Consider the following 18981-nt stretch of genomic DNA (forward strand, 5'->3'; position numbering starts at 1 on the left):
CGATTTGTTTGCAGTCAGTAAGCCGCAGGTTAAGATCCGTCTAGACAGACTCTCTTTATTCCAAGGTCGAGTAGCATTGTGCTAGGTAATACTTCAGCCTGTTGGTGTGACACAATGCTAATACTTAAACGCGCATTTTAAACTAGCCACCACTCCTCTGCACATAGAAAGGCTGGACCCGTTTTGGGACCAGCAGGTTGCATATAATTCGAATAAGTGCTAACGGACCAAGCAGTTTGGAAACAAGGGGCCAGATGTATCAAAGGGTTTTACCCATTCTGTGTCTATTGGAAAATGTGTTCGTACATATGGCCCAATGCCAATAGCTCTAACTTTTCCAAAGGCGAAACCATTGCATTGTAAATGCTTGTTTTATGTTACTGTTACATCCAGATTTTGGCTAACCCATGACCCTTAGTGTAGATTAGAGGCTACTCTCAATTCTCTGGATATAAATCTCACCGGGATGAGGTTGACATGAAATCTTTTTCGAATCTTTGCACCAAGTTTATTTGTGTTGAAGCATGATGTGCTTCCTGGCCTGAATGATTAGTTAATAGAACATAAACAAATGATGCGCTCACAAGCTTGGAACTCGAGCACTTAGTGCAGTGACAGGGCTCATGTCTTTACTAATAAAATATGCGCTCACTGCAACACAATCACATATTTTCAAGTGCTATGAGCTTTCTCATTTTAAGTTCAAGTCTTTCCCAGCCCCTCTGACCCACCTGATGCTCATTGCATTTATACGATCTGTCCAGACCCTTCAGTATGCCACTGCAAGTATTGATCCAATGTTTGTTTATGTACTGTGGCAAGCTGATATGCGATATGTTTCAAGCAGCTTGTTTTCAATCAATCAGAGTACTTGTACAGCGCACTACTTACCCGTGAGGGTCTCAAGGGGCTGATGGGGGGGGCCGCTACTGCTCGAAGAGCCAGGTCTTGAGGAGTCTTCTGAAGACGAGTAGGTCTTGGGTCTGCCATAGGTGGGTAGGGAGGGTGTTCCAGGTCTTGGCGGCGAGATAAGAGAAGGATCTGCCGCCGGAGGTTGTTAGTTGGATGCGGGGGACAGCGGCGAGGGAGAGACTGGCGGAGCGGAGCTGGCGGGTAGGGGTGTAGAAGCTGAGTCTGCTGTTCAGGTAGGCTGGTCCGGCGTTGTGGAGTGCCTTGTGTGCGCGGGTGAGGAGTTTGAAGGTGATCCTCTTGTCGACAGGGAGCCAGTGTAGGTCTCTCAGGTGGGGGGTGATGTGGCTGCCGCCGGGGACGTTTGACGATCAGTCGGGAGGAGGCTTTTTGGATGCGTTGTAGTCGTCATAGGTGTTTGGCTGGGATTCCTGCGTAGAGTGCGTTGCCGTAGTCCAGTCTGCTGCTGACGAGGGCCTGTGTTACCGCTCTTCTTGTTTCGGTCAGAAACCACATGTAGATCCTGCGAAGCATGCAGAGGGTATTGTAGCAGGAGGAGATAGCGTTGACCTGATTAGACATGGAGAGGGAGGAGTCGAGGATGAATCCTAGGTTGCGTGCATGGTCGGTGGGTGTCGGTGCTGTTCCCAGTGTGGTCGGCCACCAGGAGTCGTCCCAGGATGAGGGGGTGGGTCCAAGGATGAGTACCTCTGTCTTGTCCGAGTTCAGCTTCAGACAGCTGTTCTTCATCCAGTCGGGGACGGCCTTCATTCCCTCGTGGAGGTTAGTTTTGGCGATGTGCGGTTCCTTGGTGAGGGAGAGGATGAGCTGGGTGTCGTCGGCGTAGGAGATGATGTTGAGGTTGTGTTGGCGGGCCACTTGTGCGAGGGGGGCCATGTAGACATTGAACAGCGTTGGGCTGAGGATGAGCCCTGGGGGATGCCGCAGATGATGTTGGTGGCCTCGGATCGGAGGGGTGGGAGGCGGACGCTCTGGGTTCTGCCGAAGAGGAAGGACGTGGTCCAGTCGAGGGCCTTCTCTTGGATTCCGGCTTCTAGGAGGCGTGTCTTTGGAGTGCGATGGCAGACCGTGTCAAAGGCGGCTGACCGGTCCAGGAGGATGAGGGCTGATGTTTCGCCGGTGTCTAGTTGGCGCCTTATGTCGTCTGTGGCCGCGCTGAGGGCGGTCTCGGTGCTGTGGTTACGTCTGAACCCGGACTGGGACGGTTCCAGGATGTTGTTGTCTTCCAGGTGGCGGGCCAGTTGCATGTTGACGATTTTCTCGATGACCTTTGCCGGGAACGGGAGCATGGAGATGGGCCGGAAGTTCTTGAGTTCCGCCTTGGGCTTCTTGAGGAGGGCGTTGATTTTGGCGTGTTTCAAGCTTTCCGGGAATGTCACTGTTTTGAAGGAGATGTTGATGACCTTCCGTAGTTGGGGTGCGATGGCAGCGTCTGCTTTGTTGAATATGTGGTGTGGGCACAGGTCTGACGGGTATCCTGAGAGGATGGAGTTCATGATCTTGCGTGTCTCGTTGTCGTTAACGTTGGACCAGGAGGACTGGCGGTTGGTGCTGGTGGTGTTCACAGGGGCGGTGGGGTCTGGCATAGTCGTGCGGTCATGGTGTTGAAGCTGTCATGGATGTCAGCAATCTTGCGGTGGAAGAAGGTGGCCAGCGAGTCACAGAGTTCTTGTGAGGGAGGTATGTCGTTGGCATTGACGCTGGGGTTGGAGAGTTCCTTTTTCGATGCTGAAGAGCTCTTTGCTGTCGTGTGCGTTGTTATCCAGGCGGTCTTTGAAGGAGGATCTCTTGGCTATTCTGATGAGGTGGCGATGTCTGCGAATGGCGTCCTAGTGGGCTGCGTGGTTGTCCGGAGTGCGTTCGTGGAGCCATATCTTCTCCAAGTTATGGCTGGCGCGTTTTGAGGTCTGCTGCTCCTCGGTAAACCAGGTGGCTCTCTTGCTGGTGTAGTTGTTGGAGGGTTTCTTGAGTGGGGCGAGGGTGTTGGCGCAGTCGTCGATCCACTGTCTGAGGTTGCGGGCCGCGGCGTCTGGGTCATTGGGGTCGGTGGGTGGGTGGGTTCTGGGCGAGGGTGGTGGTCAGCTGGTCTTCGGTGACTTTGCTCCAGCAGCGGCGAGGCATCTGTTGGGTGCGGTGGTGAATGGTTGGTTTGTTGAAGGTGAAATGGATGCAGCGGTGGTCGGTCCAGTGGAGTTCGGTGGTGTGGTCGAAGGCGACGTGGGTGCCTGTAGAAAAAATCGGGTCCAGTGTGTGGCCAGCGGCGTGGGTCGGTGCGGTGACGAGTTGTCTGAGGCTGAGATTAGCGAGATTGTTGATCAGGGTGGCGGAGTTGGCGCTGTTGTTGTTCTCAAGGTGGAAATTAGGAGGAAGTAGTCTGTGGAGGCGAGTGTGTGGGTGCTGGCGAGGTCGGCGATGGAGTCGCTGAACTGAGCCTGGGTTGCGGGTGGTCTGTAGATCAGTGTTCCTCTGAGGGTGGTGTTGGGGTCGGTGTGGATTCGGAAGTGCAGGTGTTCGGCGGTGTTGAGGGTGTCATCTGCGTGGGTGGCGACCTTGAGGGTGGACTTGTGGACGATGGCTATTCCTCCTCCGATTCCTGCGGGTGATCTTGTAGCCGTCCGGGATGGCTATGGCGATGTCGGGCGCCGAGGATTCGTTCCACCAGGTCTCGGTCAGGAAGGCCACGTCTGGGGCGGAGGTGTAGAGCAGATCCCAGAGCTCGACGGCGCGTTTGCGTGCGGAGCGGGTGTTGAGGAGTATGCAGCGGAGGTGGTTGGGTCCAGTCCTTGGAGGTTTGGTGGTTCTGTCTTAGGTGAAGCTGCAGGTGTGGCAGGAAAAAGCTCAGTGAGTCCGTTCGGGGCGGCCTGGAAGCCAGTGTGGTTTCGGCCAGCATTGAGTGCGTGGAGGGTGCTGGCATCGTAGCGGAGTCTGGTGTTGTGGTGTTCGCGGGGTCCAGGGGTTCTGGCGCTGGGCGTGGTCCAGGCGCGGACGGGCCCGGACGGGCGCAGACGGGCTTGTCTTAGACGCGCCAGCGGCGCGGCCGCACTTCGGCCACCATTTAAAGGCGAGGAGGGAGGGAGGAGCAGTTGGGAGGCGGGAGGGGGCGTAGCTGCAGGGGCAGTGGCGGGAAAGCGGGGACCAGGAGCAAGAAGGGGGGCTTGGGGGGGAAGATGCGGGGCAAGAGAGCGCAAAAAGCGGTGTGAAAAGCGCAGAAATACAAGGATGGAAATCCAAGGATGGATTATAGAATAAAAAAACAAACCACAAGGCACAGCGATGCTAGTGGGGCACAGAGGACAGCTGGAACGAACTCCCGCTCGAGGCAGCAGCGGGCAGTGAACAGGTGGAGCTGTTCGGCAGTAGGGGGTGACCTGGCCTGCAAGCAGGGTCAGGGGTCACCTGTTTTCCTGAAGAAGGCTGCCTTCTGCATTATTGCTTGGACAGTTGAAACATATTTCGGCAGATTTCCATTAGGTGCAGCATAACTTAAATTGGAAAGTGCCCAACACACTTTAAGGGCTGCATAAGTGTAATTGTTCTACCATTATTGTTTGCTATTGATTCATGTTGTCACATTTAAAAAAACCATTTTCAAATAGACTAGTGTTCTGTCAAGTTTAGACATATATTGTGTTTTCGAATTTAGATTATCATCACTGCTTTATTTTCATTTATGTTATGTTATGTTAGGTTTATTTGTAGTGCGCACAGCTACTCCAGCCAAGGAGCGTCCCGGCGCATAGACAAGGAGAAACATAACACAACAGGAAAAGACCAGACTAAAAAGGGGCAGCTAGAACAGAAAAGTTTTGATTGCTCTCCGGAAGGTCATAAGGTCCTCCAGTAAACGGATTTCAATCGGAAGAGAATTCCAGGTTAATGCCGCTTTTACGCTGAAGGAACGACCCCCCATACGACTAAGCCTGAATCTGGGGACTACAGCGAGGGCCTGTCCTTGAGACCTGAGGGTACGAGTGGGGACATAGAAAGAAAGACAACTGGCCATGATTTCGGGACCTATACCTCTCAAGATCTTAAAGGCCAAACAGAGGACCTTAAAGAGAATACGCTTCCTCACTGGAAGCCAGTGTAGGGAGCGAAGAACACTCGCCACCGGGCAAAATCTGGGCAGGCCGACAATCGCTCTGGCCGCAGCATTTTGAACCCGTTGCAGGCGAGTTAGCTCAGCCTGGTTGGCCCCAGCCAGGAGAGAGCTAGCGTAATCCAGGCGAGAGATGATAGTGGCCTGGATTACCAACTGTCTGGTTGGGGCATCGAAAAATTTAAGTACTGGTCTTAAGCCTCTCAGCAGACCAAAGCAACAGGCTGCTGTTTTTTTCGTATGTCCTACAAAGGTAAGGCCAGCGTCCAGCCAGACTCCCAGATTTTTCAACTCCGGCACCGGGGTCGGAGTAGGTCCCAACTCTGGTGGCCACCATTAGTCACCCCACAGCTCCACTCCCCTACCGACAATCATAACCTCCGTTTTAGTGGCATTGAGCTGGAGACAGTTTCCCGTCAACCAGCTGGCCACCGCCTTCAGTCCATCCTGGAACCTGGGGGCATCTTGTTCCGCGTCCCCGCTGAGAGTAACCGCCAGCTGTGTGTCATCGGCATATGAGACCAAAGTAAGGCCCCACTGCCTAGCGACATCAGCCAGCGGTCTCACATAAAGATTAAACAGCGTGGGGCTCAGCGAAGGACCCCTGCGGGACCCCCATGGTCAGAGGCTGGAGTTTGGACTTGAAGGGGGGGATGGCAACGCAGAAGGAACGATTGCCGAGGAAGGAGCGGAACCATTGTAGCACCTGACCACCAATCTCCTCGAGCCGATGCAGGAGGATGCTATGGGATACCGTGTCGAGGCGGCGCTGAGATCTAACAATATCAGCGCCGCCGTTTGACCAGCATCCAACCTTGCACGGAGATGTTCCACCATCACAAGAAGAGCGGTCTCCGTGCTGTGTCCAGCACGGAAGCCATTCTGTGTGGGGTCGAGGGCGTTGGTCCGGGCTAGATGTTCTGACAGGGCCAGATTGACATGAGCCTCTGTTATCTTTGCCGGCCAGGGCAACAACGAGATAGGACGATAGCTTTCAGACTTAGACGGGTCCAGGGAGGGTTTTTTAATGATCGGGGACACCACCGCCTGCTTCCATTTAGTTGGGACTACCCCCGACTCCAAGGAGAGGTTGACAAGGGAACACACTACAGAGCGTCCCAAAAAGGTCTGATCTCTGAAGAGAGCAGGCCTTACTGGATCAGATGGAGACCCAGATTTAACTTGCAACGCAAGTTTGTCAAACCCATCCGAGGTTAAGAGGGGGAAATGAGAGCAGGGTAATCTGATGAGGTGTCCCATTGGAGCTACCCAGGCCGATCCCTATGCTGGGGAATGTCCGATAGATTGCTTGGACTTTTCCCAAGAAGTAGGAAGCAAGGGATTCGCAATGGGAGATAGAGCTCACGGCCACAGGGGTAGTCCGCTTCGCCATGAGATCTTTCACGGCCTTGAAGATGGCCTTCGACGGGTTAGTGCTGTTTCGAAATTCTGGCGGCATAGAATGCCGCTCGGGCTCGGCAAATAGCCCGATGATAGAGCTTGACGGACGCGGCATATGCAGCTTTTAAATCAGCCCCATACGTCTTTCGCCATGCCCTCTTCGCCCGTCTACAGGCTCCCTTCAGGGCTCGTAAGGCGCCATCATACCAGGGACTCGACTCTCTGATGTTGATTTTACTAGATACTATGGGTATCCGAGTGTCCAGAGCCCTGGTAAGCCAAGAACAGAAGAGGTCATACCCCTCTTCTACGCCATTCAATGGGCCCAGCGGCTCCTCTGACAGAAGACGATGGAAGTCTTCTAGCCTGAGCTTGTTCCAAAACCTCCGAGGTACCCGTCTAGCTGAAGAAATAGAGGGAATGACCGATATGGGACAAAGAATGGACACCAAGAAATGATCAGTCCACTCTACCGGAGAAATAGATGTAATTTTAATCTCCGGCAGATTGGTAAAAAAGGGGTCTAGTATATGTCCCCCAGTATGAGTAGGCTGGGAAACCAGCTGGGAGAGTTGAAAGGCCTCTAGGTCTGAGGAAATGCTGCGCACCGTCAGATTGGAAGGGGTGTCGAAGTGAAGGTTCAGATCACCCATGATGGAAAAGTTGGCACAGTCAGTGACCAAAGTGCCAACAATATCGGGGAAAGCATTTCTGAACGCCACTTCGCTACCCGGCGGACGATACACAACCATCCCAGAGAATGTAAACTCAGGGCTAACCGAGACCTTGAAGGAAGCACTTTCACACCCGGCAATGTTGAGGCCACTCCACACACAGGAAAAACTGGACCTGACTATGAGAGCTATACCCCCACCTCTAGAAGATCTATTCAAGGTGAACATAGAATAGCCAGGGGGGCATGCTAGATTGAAAATAGCAGCGTCCGCTTCCTGGAGCCAAGTTTCAGTGATGGCAAAAATATCAGGGGCTTCATCCTCAATAAGATCGTAGATGTTCTGATGATGTTTCAATGCCGATCTAACATTCAGGTTTAAAATCCGCAAAGAGGGGAAAAAACCCCTGATGCGGCGGACATCTGAAGGGTTTTTCCTGAGGATAGACCCCGGGGGGTCAAGCACCCAACCATTGCAAAGGCAACGGTACGGCCCACAGAGCGGGTGAACAGGCGGGAGATTACATCTACGGCTCACCTGACCGAGGGAGTATAAACTCTCTCTAGAATATGTCAACATTGCGACATGGGGTAATGGAGTATCTGCCACAGCCCAACAGCCCGCAGCGTCCCACGCGACCTTAGCGCGGACGGGCGCAGACGGGCAGGACTCTGGCACGACTCCGGTCACGCGGAGGCGCGCCCGCTACGCGATCCCGCTACGCTAGGGGAGGAGCATTAAATAGGCGTTCCCCCGCTGGCGCATGCGCAATGAAGCGCTGTCAGATCTAATGCCTCTACCCCAAACCAAGATGGCCGCCCACCCAGGCACCGGACCCGCCAAGCGGCGGTAATGTCACAATTTAAGTGCGAGTGAGGGGAGATGGTAAGCGAGGGTCTAAAGACCAAAAAGAAAGAAAAATAGTTAAAATAGTTAAAATGCTTCTCAGCGAGCGCAATAACGCTCCTGTCAGCTGTGCGCTCCTTGTCAGGGGGAGGAAGACCGGGGACTCACCTTAAATAGGCGTTCCCCCGCTGGCGCATGCGCAATGAAGCGCTGTCAGATCTAATGCCTCTACCCCAAACCAAGATGGCCGCCCACCCAGGCACCGGACCCGCCAAGCGGCGGTAATGTCACAATTTAAGTGCGAGTGAGGGGAGATGGTAGGCGAGGGTCTGAAGACCAAAAAGAAAGAAAAATAGTTAAAATAGTTAAAATGCTTCTCAGCGAGCGCAATAACGCTCCTGTCAGCTGTGCGCTCCTTGTCAGGGGGAGGAAGACCGGGGACTCACCTTAAATAGGCGTTCCCCCGCTGGCACATGCGCAATGAAGCGCTGTCAGATCTAATGCCTCTACCCCAAACCAAGATGGCCGCCCACCCAGGCACCGGACCCGCCAAGCGGCGGTAATGTCACAATTTAAGTGCGAGTGAGGGGAGATGGTAAGCGAGGGTCTAAAGACCAAAAAGAAAGAAAAATAGTTAAAACAGTTAAAATGCTTCTCAGCGAGCGCAATAACGCTCCTGTCAGCTGTGCGCTCCTTGTTATTAGAGGTTGAAGCTGTGGGTTGTGCAGGTATGTTTTGTTGAGTTATTGTTTGGTTGGGTAAGTAAAGTGTGTGTACAGCGAATCTATTTATGAGGCATTATTGTCTTTAAACGTTAAACTTGTAACATTATTGACGTTTTTACTTAATAAAATAAAACACGTATTGTTATACAGTATAGATATCTTTGGTGTCCATTTTGTCTGGGATGACAAAGTGTTTCAGGTGAGCTCCTCCTGGGGCTGCCACTCTCCAAGCCATGCAGCACCACTGAATCCCAGGACGGCTTCACGAATTGTGATCTTGGGGCAGGTCAAGTGGGATGGGGATACAGAAGACATGATTGATTGCCTGACCTCCTAAGGACATTTACATTTAGGGTGCACTCAGGAAATCTGGATGTCATACTCGGTCCTTCAGGGAGCTTTATAAGTCCAAGTCCCCAGGCTGCATAGTGAGGCCATGTCCTCATCAGCCAGTGCCAGAGGCTATAACTTCAAGAGAAAGTTCTCTTATGCATCAGGTTGTCGGGTTTTTGGGAGACCTAGTCCAAGGCCATGGCAAAAAAACGTTCACTCTCCACTAGTGCATAGTGTGTTGGTGCTGAAAGCTGTTGAAGTGCAATCTCTTGCACATGCATGTGTTGTGTCACAATGACTGTTTTAATAAAATCCTGCATTAGTTTAAGATGTGAGTACTCTCAGGAGTGCCTCAGAGCCTGTATTTGTCTCCCAGAGTCTGTGTACTACTGCTTAACATTCGTGTTCCCGTGTCCACAGGCCTTGCATCAATGTCTGTTGTGCCATTGTCCCACTGCCTGTGCTCCTGTGTCTCTCTCTACTCCTGTGTTGTTTGCTCATATGCTTTTCGGCATCCTTGCAGCCCGTCCGGGTATCCTTGTCCCAAAACATGTCACATCACAGAAATCTAAAACTTAACTTTGAATGCAAACATGCAGTGTAATTAATTTTTTGCTATATTGGCTGCCACTGTACTTCAATAGAAACCCCCTGCCTCCAGTATGTGTGTGCATGAAATTGTTACCTTTAACCAGTAACGAGACAGTCACCCTAAAAAAGACACTTTACCTCCAGCAAACACTAAACAAGACCGAAAGTCTGTTGTTTTCATATGCAGCTGGGCCAGATCTCTGCTAACTACCACAGGTCATCAAGACTTTGTGTACAGACCACTATTACATTGACAACTGCAAGGTCTGTTTTCCTAACTTTATGTGAAAATAATGTTGTTCCTGTTTTTTGCCCACCTCTAGCTTTGTATTGCTGACCGACAAACGATATCAGAAACAGTATTCCGTGATAAGCTCAATACATACGAAGGTTAAAGGAGTTGCAGAGGCTGATAGCAGAATCTGGGACACCGCAGAGTACACGCTGCCTATGCAGGTATAATAATTTGCTGTTTGTGTGGTATTTGTATAATGCACCACAGCTACAAGGCAGTGGACTACTGTACCAAGTGGAAGGCAGACATACAACCAATTTGTGAATCTAGGTGGGGGTGCTGGCTCCGAGAGGGGAAGCCGCTGCACTCTTTGAATAGTTGTGCTCTCTTCGAATCCCCCTCATTCATTCATTCATTCATTCATTCATGTGGACTACTTACTGTGCCGTGATGTAGTGTTCTTTAAAGAGACAGTTCTTCAGCTCTATCCTAACTGTCCTTCAAGGACTTGTATTTCTAGATTTCAAGTTCTGGCATCCGACCAGTGGTGTGGCTAAAATGGTGCATCTGGTGCCAATGCACCAGGATCTTCAAGGGGGTCAGAGGACCTGAAATCTTAGGATTGTTGGGGAAATTTACCTTATCTGAGAAGGAGAAGCATGCCTGACATATTTACTGCTTCTTGGCTGGTGTGACTTCAACGTTGCTTGCTCAGAAACAGGTTGTGTTGGGTCCAGACCTTGCATTTTACTTTCACTTTTCAGCCCACACATGCACTTTTTAAAAAAGCCTCAACATCCTATCTGAGGCCTGTGTACTTTTTACCTTTGCAGTTTCTTGAATTTGCTTCTCTGAAACATGTGTTGACCCCTGCATTAGATGTTGCTAAGAGGGAGCGGAGTTGATGTTTTCCCACATCATTTAAATTACTACTTGGGAATCTTAGTGACAACACAGCGAGTGCATCTGTGAAGTAGTTGAGTTGTTTAAGTTCTGTTCTGTTTGAGACGTCGTCAACCCCTCTCAATTTTGCTGCTGGTTTATGCAGGTCTGCATAGGATTTAAATGTTTTTAGGATATTACTGGTGGTCAGTTTGTCTGCGCTTTTCCGGGTTGCTGTGATGCTGGTTTGCATTGATTGGGCCCAGCAACTGTCTGTTGCCTTTAGAACGTTCAACTTGGAGAGGTCTTTCACGTGCAGCGCGCAGATCTGTGAGTCGTGCAGTCTCAGGGAGTGATTGTCCTATCTGGCACACACACTGAGCTGAATTGCCTCGAGGTGAGGTGAGGTGAAGGCGTGCTTCTGCTTGCAAGCACCTACTTTGTTTTCACAGCAGAGCAGATTGCTCGTCTTTATCTGGAATTAGCAACTCCCGATAAAGACGACAGCTGACATTCTTATAACTTTGGTTGTCTTCAATTTATGAGAATATAACTTTGTGGTGAGCTTTTGCCCCACTGCGGCCATTGAATGTGATTCTTGGCGGGCCAATAACATGGGATGCTGTCTAGTAGCAATCTGGCACCTATGACCAGGTCCCAATTTTTTCAGGGTTATCAGTACACATAAGAACTTACGTCCTGAAGATGGTCTTGTAGATGCCTTCGCAATTAAGACCGAATCGGCGACATTATGACCCATTTTCTTTGTCATCAGTGTTTCAGGAAATGTTCATTGTATAGCCAATTATGTTACTCCTGTGATCCAATATGTGAAATGGGTTACGGCAAACGTATTCCTGAAAGATCTATATGGAAGAAAGTTCATCTCAGTTACCTTTGCCTATATTTGAATTATAGTGTGTACCCTTTTATATAACACAACTTTTTATATAAACTTTGACTCTTTGAAGGATACAACCGTGGAGAATTGTTCTTTTTGCTGAATGTAGCTTAGTTTTTGCGTTTGAGTTAATTAAATTTTTCATTTTCTGACATTTGTTTGCATTAAGCCACCAATTGGGGCTTAAAGATAATTCATTTTGTATATTTTCTTAAGACTTTGGTATCTAAAAGAATCCCTTGTAGGCACTATTACCTGAATATATAGATTACTCAAGCCTCCAAGGGTTTATTGGGTCGCCGATTTTCTGTCTTGTACTCATACTTTGGTCCACAGTATCTGAACATCGTAGCCTTTTTCATAGTTGGACATACAATTCTGTTTGTGTACCAGCTGTAGGTTACATATTTGACTGTAAGGACACGTGATGCCTTTTCGTCTTTGACTATTTGCAAACATTTTTTCTATTTGTGTTCTTTCTCTACCCGCCAGCTCTCTTACCTTGCAAGCATTTGCCCAATGAAGTAGCTTAGTTAAGCAGAGTTCATCCTCTTGATTTAGATCTTGGCGTTCATAGTTCTCCCTTGAACTAAGAGGCCCTATTGAAAATAAGCCTCCTCGTGGTGGTGGGTTATGTTGGTTCCGTCTATTGAACTCAATGCTTGAAATCAGGGCTGTGTGTAACTTGTAACCTTGGGGAGTGGGTGGAGGGAAGGGATAGGTTGTGGCCAAGTCTTTCTTGCTTTCTGTTGCCAATATTTCCAAACGGTCAATGATGACTGCAGAAAAGTTTGGTTCCCTGGCTTAGCTGTAGGCGTAGAAGCCATAACCGACAGAGTGGAAGAACTGAGAAAACATTTTGTTCCACGAGGTACTCACGGATTTTCCACAGAATATGGTTCCAATCTAATGCTGGGCTTATTTGAGCTGCATGTATGTATGTAATTATATCTGGGAGTGTAATTCTCCGTCATTTGTATTGAGGAATAGTGTATTCTTAGATACTGTTAGACCAGTCAGCCTTGCTGTGGTCGCCCTGAAAACGTTTGGCCTACCTGCCTCCCATTTTTGCTGAATTTTTGCTTTTCTTGGCCTTAGACCTGTGTGAACTGCTCTGCGCTTCCTTTGAACTTACTTTCTGTATTGTGTTTCCTCCTCACCCCCTGTCTGCACTGTGCTTCTCCAATCATTCCCTCTGCACATGGACATTCCCTCTCTGAGCTAATTTCGTTAGTATTGTAATTCTGTAACATCTGTTCTAAATTTCCACCTGAAACACCCACATCTATTCATCTATTTTTACTTCTGCATATGGAGGAAGCTTCCCTAAATTCAAAGCTAAGCCAGCTCTTGCTCTGTAAATGAGGTCCATGTATTGTATTACACATTTTACAACTTTTAACGTGAAATTCTCACACACAGGGAAAAGGCTTTGTGAATGAGGACTTACATGTTTAAAATCCACTCAGGTTTATATTATGCGACCTAACACTTCCAGGTCAAGTTTGGGATTCCTCTAGCCTAATATTTTGGTCAGTGCATTGATCTGTCATTGTTGGAAAGGAACCAACAAAACCTATCATTTGTCATCGGTAGAAGTCTAAATTTTTTGTAGTGTCTAGGCCCAGTAACCTTTTGACTTCTGTGGAACCCCATATGATCATTACTAGAACGATGGTGGAGGGGTTGAAGGGGGGGGGGCACTGAATCATCATTAGAATCCAGGGACCCCACTTAGTCATTACCAGAAGCCGGAACCCCAACCTAAGCATATTCGATGATTTGAACTGCAAAACAATACACAAAAAATACAAAAACAGGCATTAATGGAACAAAAACACAAATTATGAAATATTTTATTTAATTCATAAATGTATCCCAAAATAATCAAAATGTAAATTTTTTTTGGGGGGGAGCGTCTCCTCATCCTTTTTTTTAATTTTTTTTTTTAATGTTTTTATTTGAAAAGAAGGACAAACTTTAAAGTTCAATGCATATAATCCCATCATAGCACATACAGTTGTTTTCATATGAATATTAAAGTAAATCGAAAGTATACTTTACATATCTTGGGCTCTATTTCCAACTCTTCTCAGTTCCAACTCTACCATTGGAGACACACAAATCGCTCCTTTGTACTAATTCCACTTGGACCACTTCTTGTCCTATTTCTTCGGGCACCCCCTTACTATAAATACTTCTTTCTCTGCTATCATGCATTTATCCATTTCCCTATTCCATATGGCTACTTCAGGTGGCTTCACTCCTCCCCATCCCCTAGCGATTTCTCGCTTGAATAGCGTGAATCCCAACGTTACAAATTGTTCAGTTTCTGTCAAGTCCGTCGCCTCCCAGATGTTAAGTAATCCCAATCGTGCCATCAGGGTAATGTCTTTTCCCAAGGCAGATTGCATATGTGTTGCAATTCTATCCCATCGGCTGTTTATCTCTGGACAATCCCACACCATGTGGTAGTATGTGGCCAATTGCCCGCAGCCCTTGAAGCAATTGTCGTCAGTCCTAGTCCCTATCCTTGCTAGTAAGAGTCCAGTCATAAATGAGCGGTGGAAAACACGAAGTTGGACAAGGCGGTATCTAAGTGTGATGGCAGCCTCTCTGGGAGACATCAACGCATGCCTCCAGTCCTCATCCTCGAAATGCCTTCATCAAAGCATGCCTTATTTGCAAATATCGGAAGATTTCAATGGGTGCCAGTTGATAAGTCTTTTGTAACTCCTCAAATCGAAGGATCTTACACTTTTTAATCAAATCTCCTACCGTTGAAATCCCAATAATGTTCCATTTGTCAAATCCCAGATGATGGCAGAGCATACCTAGCCTTTGTGAATGCCACAGCGGCGTCATTTTGGTTAGCCTGTCAGCCCAACCCAACCGCGAGTTAGCCAATTTCCATATTTGCAGTGTGTGTTTTGTGGGACCTATGAACTGCTTTCTTCGTGAACTAGTATAGAGCGCCCCGAGGTAGCCAGCTCTATCCATCTGATACCTTTCGAGGGCGCATGCCGGGTCATCTGGTGGGGCATACTTCCATCTATACAACGTCACCACTTGCGAGGCCCAGTAATACAGACGTATGTCAGGCAATGCGATACCTCCATCATACCACCCCTTCATTAATTTTTGAAGCGCTATCCTTGGGGCCCTACCATCCCATAGCAGTGTACGTACCTCTCCTTCTACCGCGATAAAATAAGCATCCGGAACTCTATGCGGGCAATTTTGTAAAACATATAAGAACCGTGGAAGCGCAAGCATTTTAAAGAGGGCAGCACTGCCAATCAGTGACAGTGGGAGGGATCTCCAATGCTGGACATCCGCTCTCAGTCGTGCCAACACCGGTGCTAGGTTGCGACCATAAAAGAGGGCCGGATCAGGCATAGCAAAGATCCCCAGGTATTTAAAGCCATCCTCTACCACCCTCAGGGTACAATCTCTGGGAAGGCATGGGGTTTGTCCATGCAAGGCATACAATACTGACGTGCTCCAGTTAATAGCATAACCTGAATATTTTCCGAAATTGGTAAAGATGTCGAGGACCTCAAGAATAGATCGGTAAGGATTTGTCAGGTATAACACTATATCATCAGCATAGAGTGATATTCTATCTTCGTAGTCATGTGACCATCTTAGGCCCCTGGTCATGACATCTCTCCGTACCCACGCCGCCAAGGGTTCCAACATCAGAGCAAACAATAACGGCGACAGAGGACAGGCCTGTCTGGTGCCTCTACGTAGGGAGAACCGTCTAGATGTGTAGTTATTCACCTTGATTTGTCCCGAGATGTCAGTATATAATTTCCTCACCCATCGCCTGAATTTAGGGCCCAATCCTATTCTCTCCAGGACCTCAAACATATATGACCATTCAATCGAGTCAAACGCCATGGACGCGTCCAGGGAGAGTATGACTGCGTCTTCTTCTAAATACTGCTGTCGAGACAGCACATTATTAAGTCTGCGGATATTGAGAGCCGTATTTCGTCCAGGCATGAAGCCCAAATGGGCCGGGTGCACTAGAGAAGATATAACTGCTCCCAGCGCGTAGCAAGCACCTTTGCCAGAATCTTTGCTTCCACATTAATGAATGAAATCGGTCTATAGGAACGGCAATCCTCCACCGGCTTACCAGCCTTGTGTATAACTACGATGCTTGCCAGTCTCTGATCGGGGGGTAGAATGCCCTTTTCCCAACTTTCTTGGTACATGCCCCTCAAATGTGGGACCATCTGGGAGGCCATCGCCTTAAGAAATTCTACCGGAGGACCATTCGGTCCCATAGCCTTACCTGATTTTATTTGGCCTATGGCTTTTCGGATTGCCTCATCTGTGAGGTCTGCCTCCAATGACTCCCTGTCCTCCTCTGATAGAGCCGGCACATCACATTCCGCCACAATTGAAGTGACTCTTCCGCATTATATATGGCAGAGGGCGAATACACCCCCTCAAAATAGTCAGCAAATGCTTCCGCTATTTGATCTGGGCATGAGACAACCCCTTTCGGGGGGGTTTGTAATCTAGGGACCCACCTGGAGCATTGCTCCTTCTTCTCCAGCCAAGCCAACGTTTTCCCTGCTCTATCGCCCAGTTCATATAGCCTATGTTGGGTAGCAGTCCGTTCGGGTAGCATGTGTTTGCGGGCTTTCAATTGATATTCCTCCCTCTTGAGCGTTGGGTCATGCAGAGCCTCTTCCGTTGGCCGGGTTGCATAGTCTGCCTCAAGCCGTTGAAGTGCTTCCTCTAGCTGCTTCAATATTTCCCGCCGTTTTGCAACGTATTGCGTTTTCAGCGAGAGGGCATGTCCCTTTAAGACCACCTTGTACGCCTCCCAGATCGTTTGTGCCGATTCAACGGACCCCACATTTTCTTCCAGAAAATATCCAGTTTGTACACTCAGCTCCTCTCTGATGTCAGGGATTTTAAGCAGCCATGGATTAATGACTATGGTGTGGCTTAGTTGTCGAGCACCATGTGTGAAGTCTATTCCTACTGGGGAATGATCTGAGAGGCCTCGAGAATACGTCCTGGGCCGTCTGAAATTATTCACCGAGGCTGCGTATGTTAAATAATAGTCTATCCGAGAGACTGCCATGTACACTGGAGAGGTATGTAAAGTCTATAGGGAAATCCTGCAATTCCCACCCTACATCTGAAAGCCCTAGCGCCGTCGTGAAGTCCGCCATATGCTCGTTTGACCTCCTCTCTTGTCGTCTGGGGTGTCTGTCTGTCAAGTCGTTCATTGTCATGTTATAGTTTCCCCCATTATTAGGATCCCATCTGGGAGATCAGTTAGCACCCGGCCTAACTCTGCCAGATCCCCCTTACACAACGCCAGTGGCAAATAAACTGAGACTATATTTACGGCTTTCCCTTCCCACTGAGCCTCGACCACTGCAAAGCGCCCCGCCCTGTCAGTCCGTAAGTTAAAAACTATCAAAGGGACATTCCTCTTAACTAGGATACATGTACCTCTGGAGCCAGTAGTGTACTCAGCATGTACAAGGAGTTTATAACCCCATCTGGTCAGAGCTTTACTTTTATTACCAACTAGGTGAGTCTCTTGCAAGAGCACTAGGTCTGGAGATTGTCGCTTTAATATTGTTGAACTATACCTCTTTTAATTTTGTCTCCCAGCCCATTAACATTCCAGGTGAGGACAGAGCACTGATTCTCGATCATCCATTGTTGAACAGTAAGGTGAACACCTTTGTGTAGGTCGGAAACAAGGGCAGTCCGTCCCTAAGCAGTCTATAAATAGTGGGATTAGCACCATTCATCAGTACGTCATTCAAAATGGGACTACAAAAAATGAACCAATTTACCCCATTACATGCACTACAGAGTCTATCCTTCAAAGTCCTGGCAAAAGAACATTCACAATAAACAATAATTCGACAATCAAAACAATCACCCAACCACCCCCTATCTCCCCCCAATCCCCCTTACCTCCCCCACTCTGCTTCCCTGCCTGTGGATTTAAAACTACCCACCCCCAAACATCAAAATGGTAATTTTAATGGGAAGAATGGAGCATTTTAAAAGTCAATTGAGGCCACCTATCATCCATACTATATTCTGTTTGATGAACTTGCACTACTCCCATAAATCAATCTGAGGATACTAACTTAATTCTCAGCCTCCGATTTCTAATTTCTTCACATTTACAGAATGTTTTAAAATGTTAAATTTTTAATTTTGCTTCTTTACATACACTTTAATAATATGCGAATATTATTTAATTGTCTAAGCAATAGTGGACCCCCTGAATAGGCTTCATGGACCCTCAGGGGTAACCAGACCACAGGTTATGGACCACTGCTCTAAATTGTTAACACACCTAAAATAGGATTTATCGTTCCGATCTTGTGCAATAAAATGGAATATAGTCCGTTCTTCAGAAGACCTAGTTTACAACTGCACATTTTGTTAAGTTCTGTAGATGACAAATTCTGATTCACTGGAAGAGGTGTTGAATGATCTAATTGCAGACACCTTGGAAGTGGGTCACCCACTCATTGTGCTGAATATAAAGATGGAGCATCATTCCTGATGGGATAATTGAAACCGCTGCACACAATAGGGTAGAGAAAGAATAGAACCAAGTGAAGCAAAAGCATCACAGAAATCTCAGGTGTTTTTCCTTTGAGAAGCAGCTGTTGTGGCTGGGTGTCAAACTTGGATCAGTTCCAACCAGAAGAAGGTTAGGAGCCCACTGCGTCATATCCCAGTGCTTAATTTGCCCAATGCATCATGGCGAACGCAGTGCATGATAACACTTACTTCATTAGTAGTCTTTGATTTTTCATCGCTGTTGGTGCAGATTGTGCTGTGTTTTTGGATTCATTGCTTCCTAAGTAGAGCTCATCAAGTTGTTTTTGGGGTGCTGGAAATGCTGCTCAAAGTCTTCTCGGGTCTCTGTACCACTCAGTGGGTACATCAACATAAGCTCATCAGCTCAGTAGCTCAAGGGAGCCTTTTCAAACAGGACGAGGGTGGGAGCACACTGCCTCAGACCCCAGCACTCAATTTGCCCCACTGCATCATGGTACGTGTAGTGCATGATAACACTTAATTCAGTAGTAGTTTTTAATTTTTCACCCTTGTTGGTGCAGCTTGTGCTGTGCCACTCTAGACCTCTATTTCATCAGTAGAGAGCATCAAGTTGTTTTGAGGGAACTAAAAATACTGACCCAGGTCTTCTCAGGGCTCTGTAACACTCACTGAGTGCAGGTGCATCAACACAAGGTTGTCTGCTCTGTTGTTCATGGGACCCTTTTTAAACAGAAGGAGGGTGGGAGCACACTGCCTCACATACCAGCACTCAATTTGCCCCAATTCAGCATGAT

The 18981-nt window shown here is 48.3% G+C and overlaps 1 protein-coding gene across 1 annotated transcript in view; it reads left to right on the forward strand.

Moving 5' to 3' along the window:
- LOC144792471 (P2X purinoceptor 7-like) overlaps positions 1-18981 on the forward strand; it is a 215639-nt gene that overhangs the window by 57718 nt on the left and 138940 nt on the right. Inside the window, exon 2 of the mRNA XM_078667500.1 lies at positions 9923-10055. Coding sequence (XP_078523626.1) covers positions 9923-10055 — 133 coding nt within the window. The remainder of the gene's footprint in view (positions 1-9922; positions 10056-18981) is intronic.

This window comes from Lissotriton helveticus, chromosome 11 (assembly GCF_964261635.1).
Source record: "Lissotriton helveticus chromosome 11, aLisHel1.1, whole genome shotgun sequence".
Classification (NCBI taxonomy): domain Eukaryota; kingdom Metazoa; phylum Chordata; class Amphibia; order Caudata; family Salamandridae; genus Lissotriton; species Lissotriton helveticus.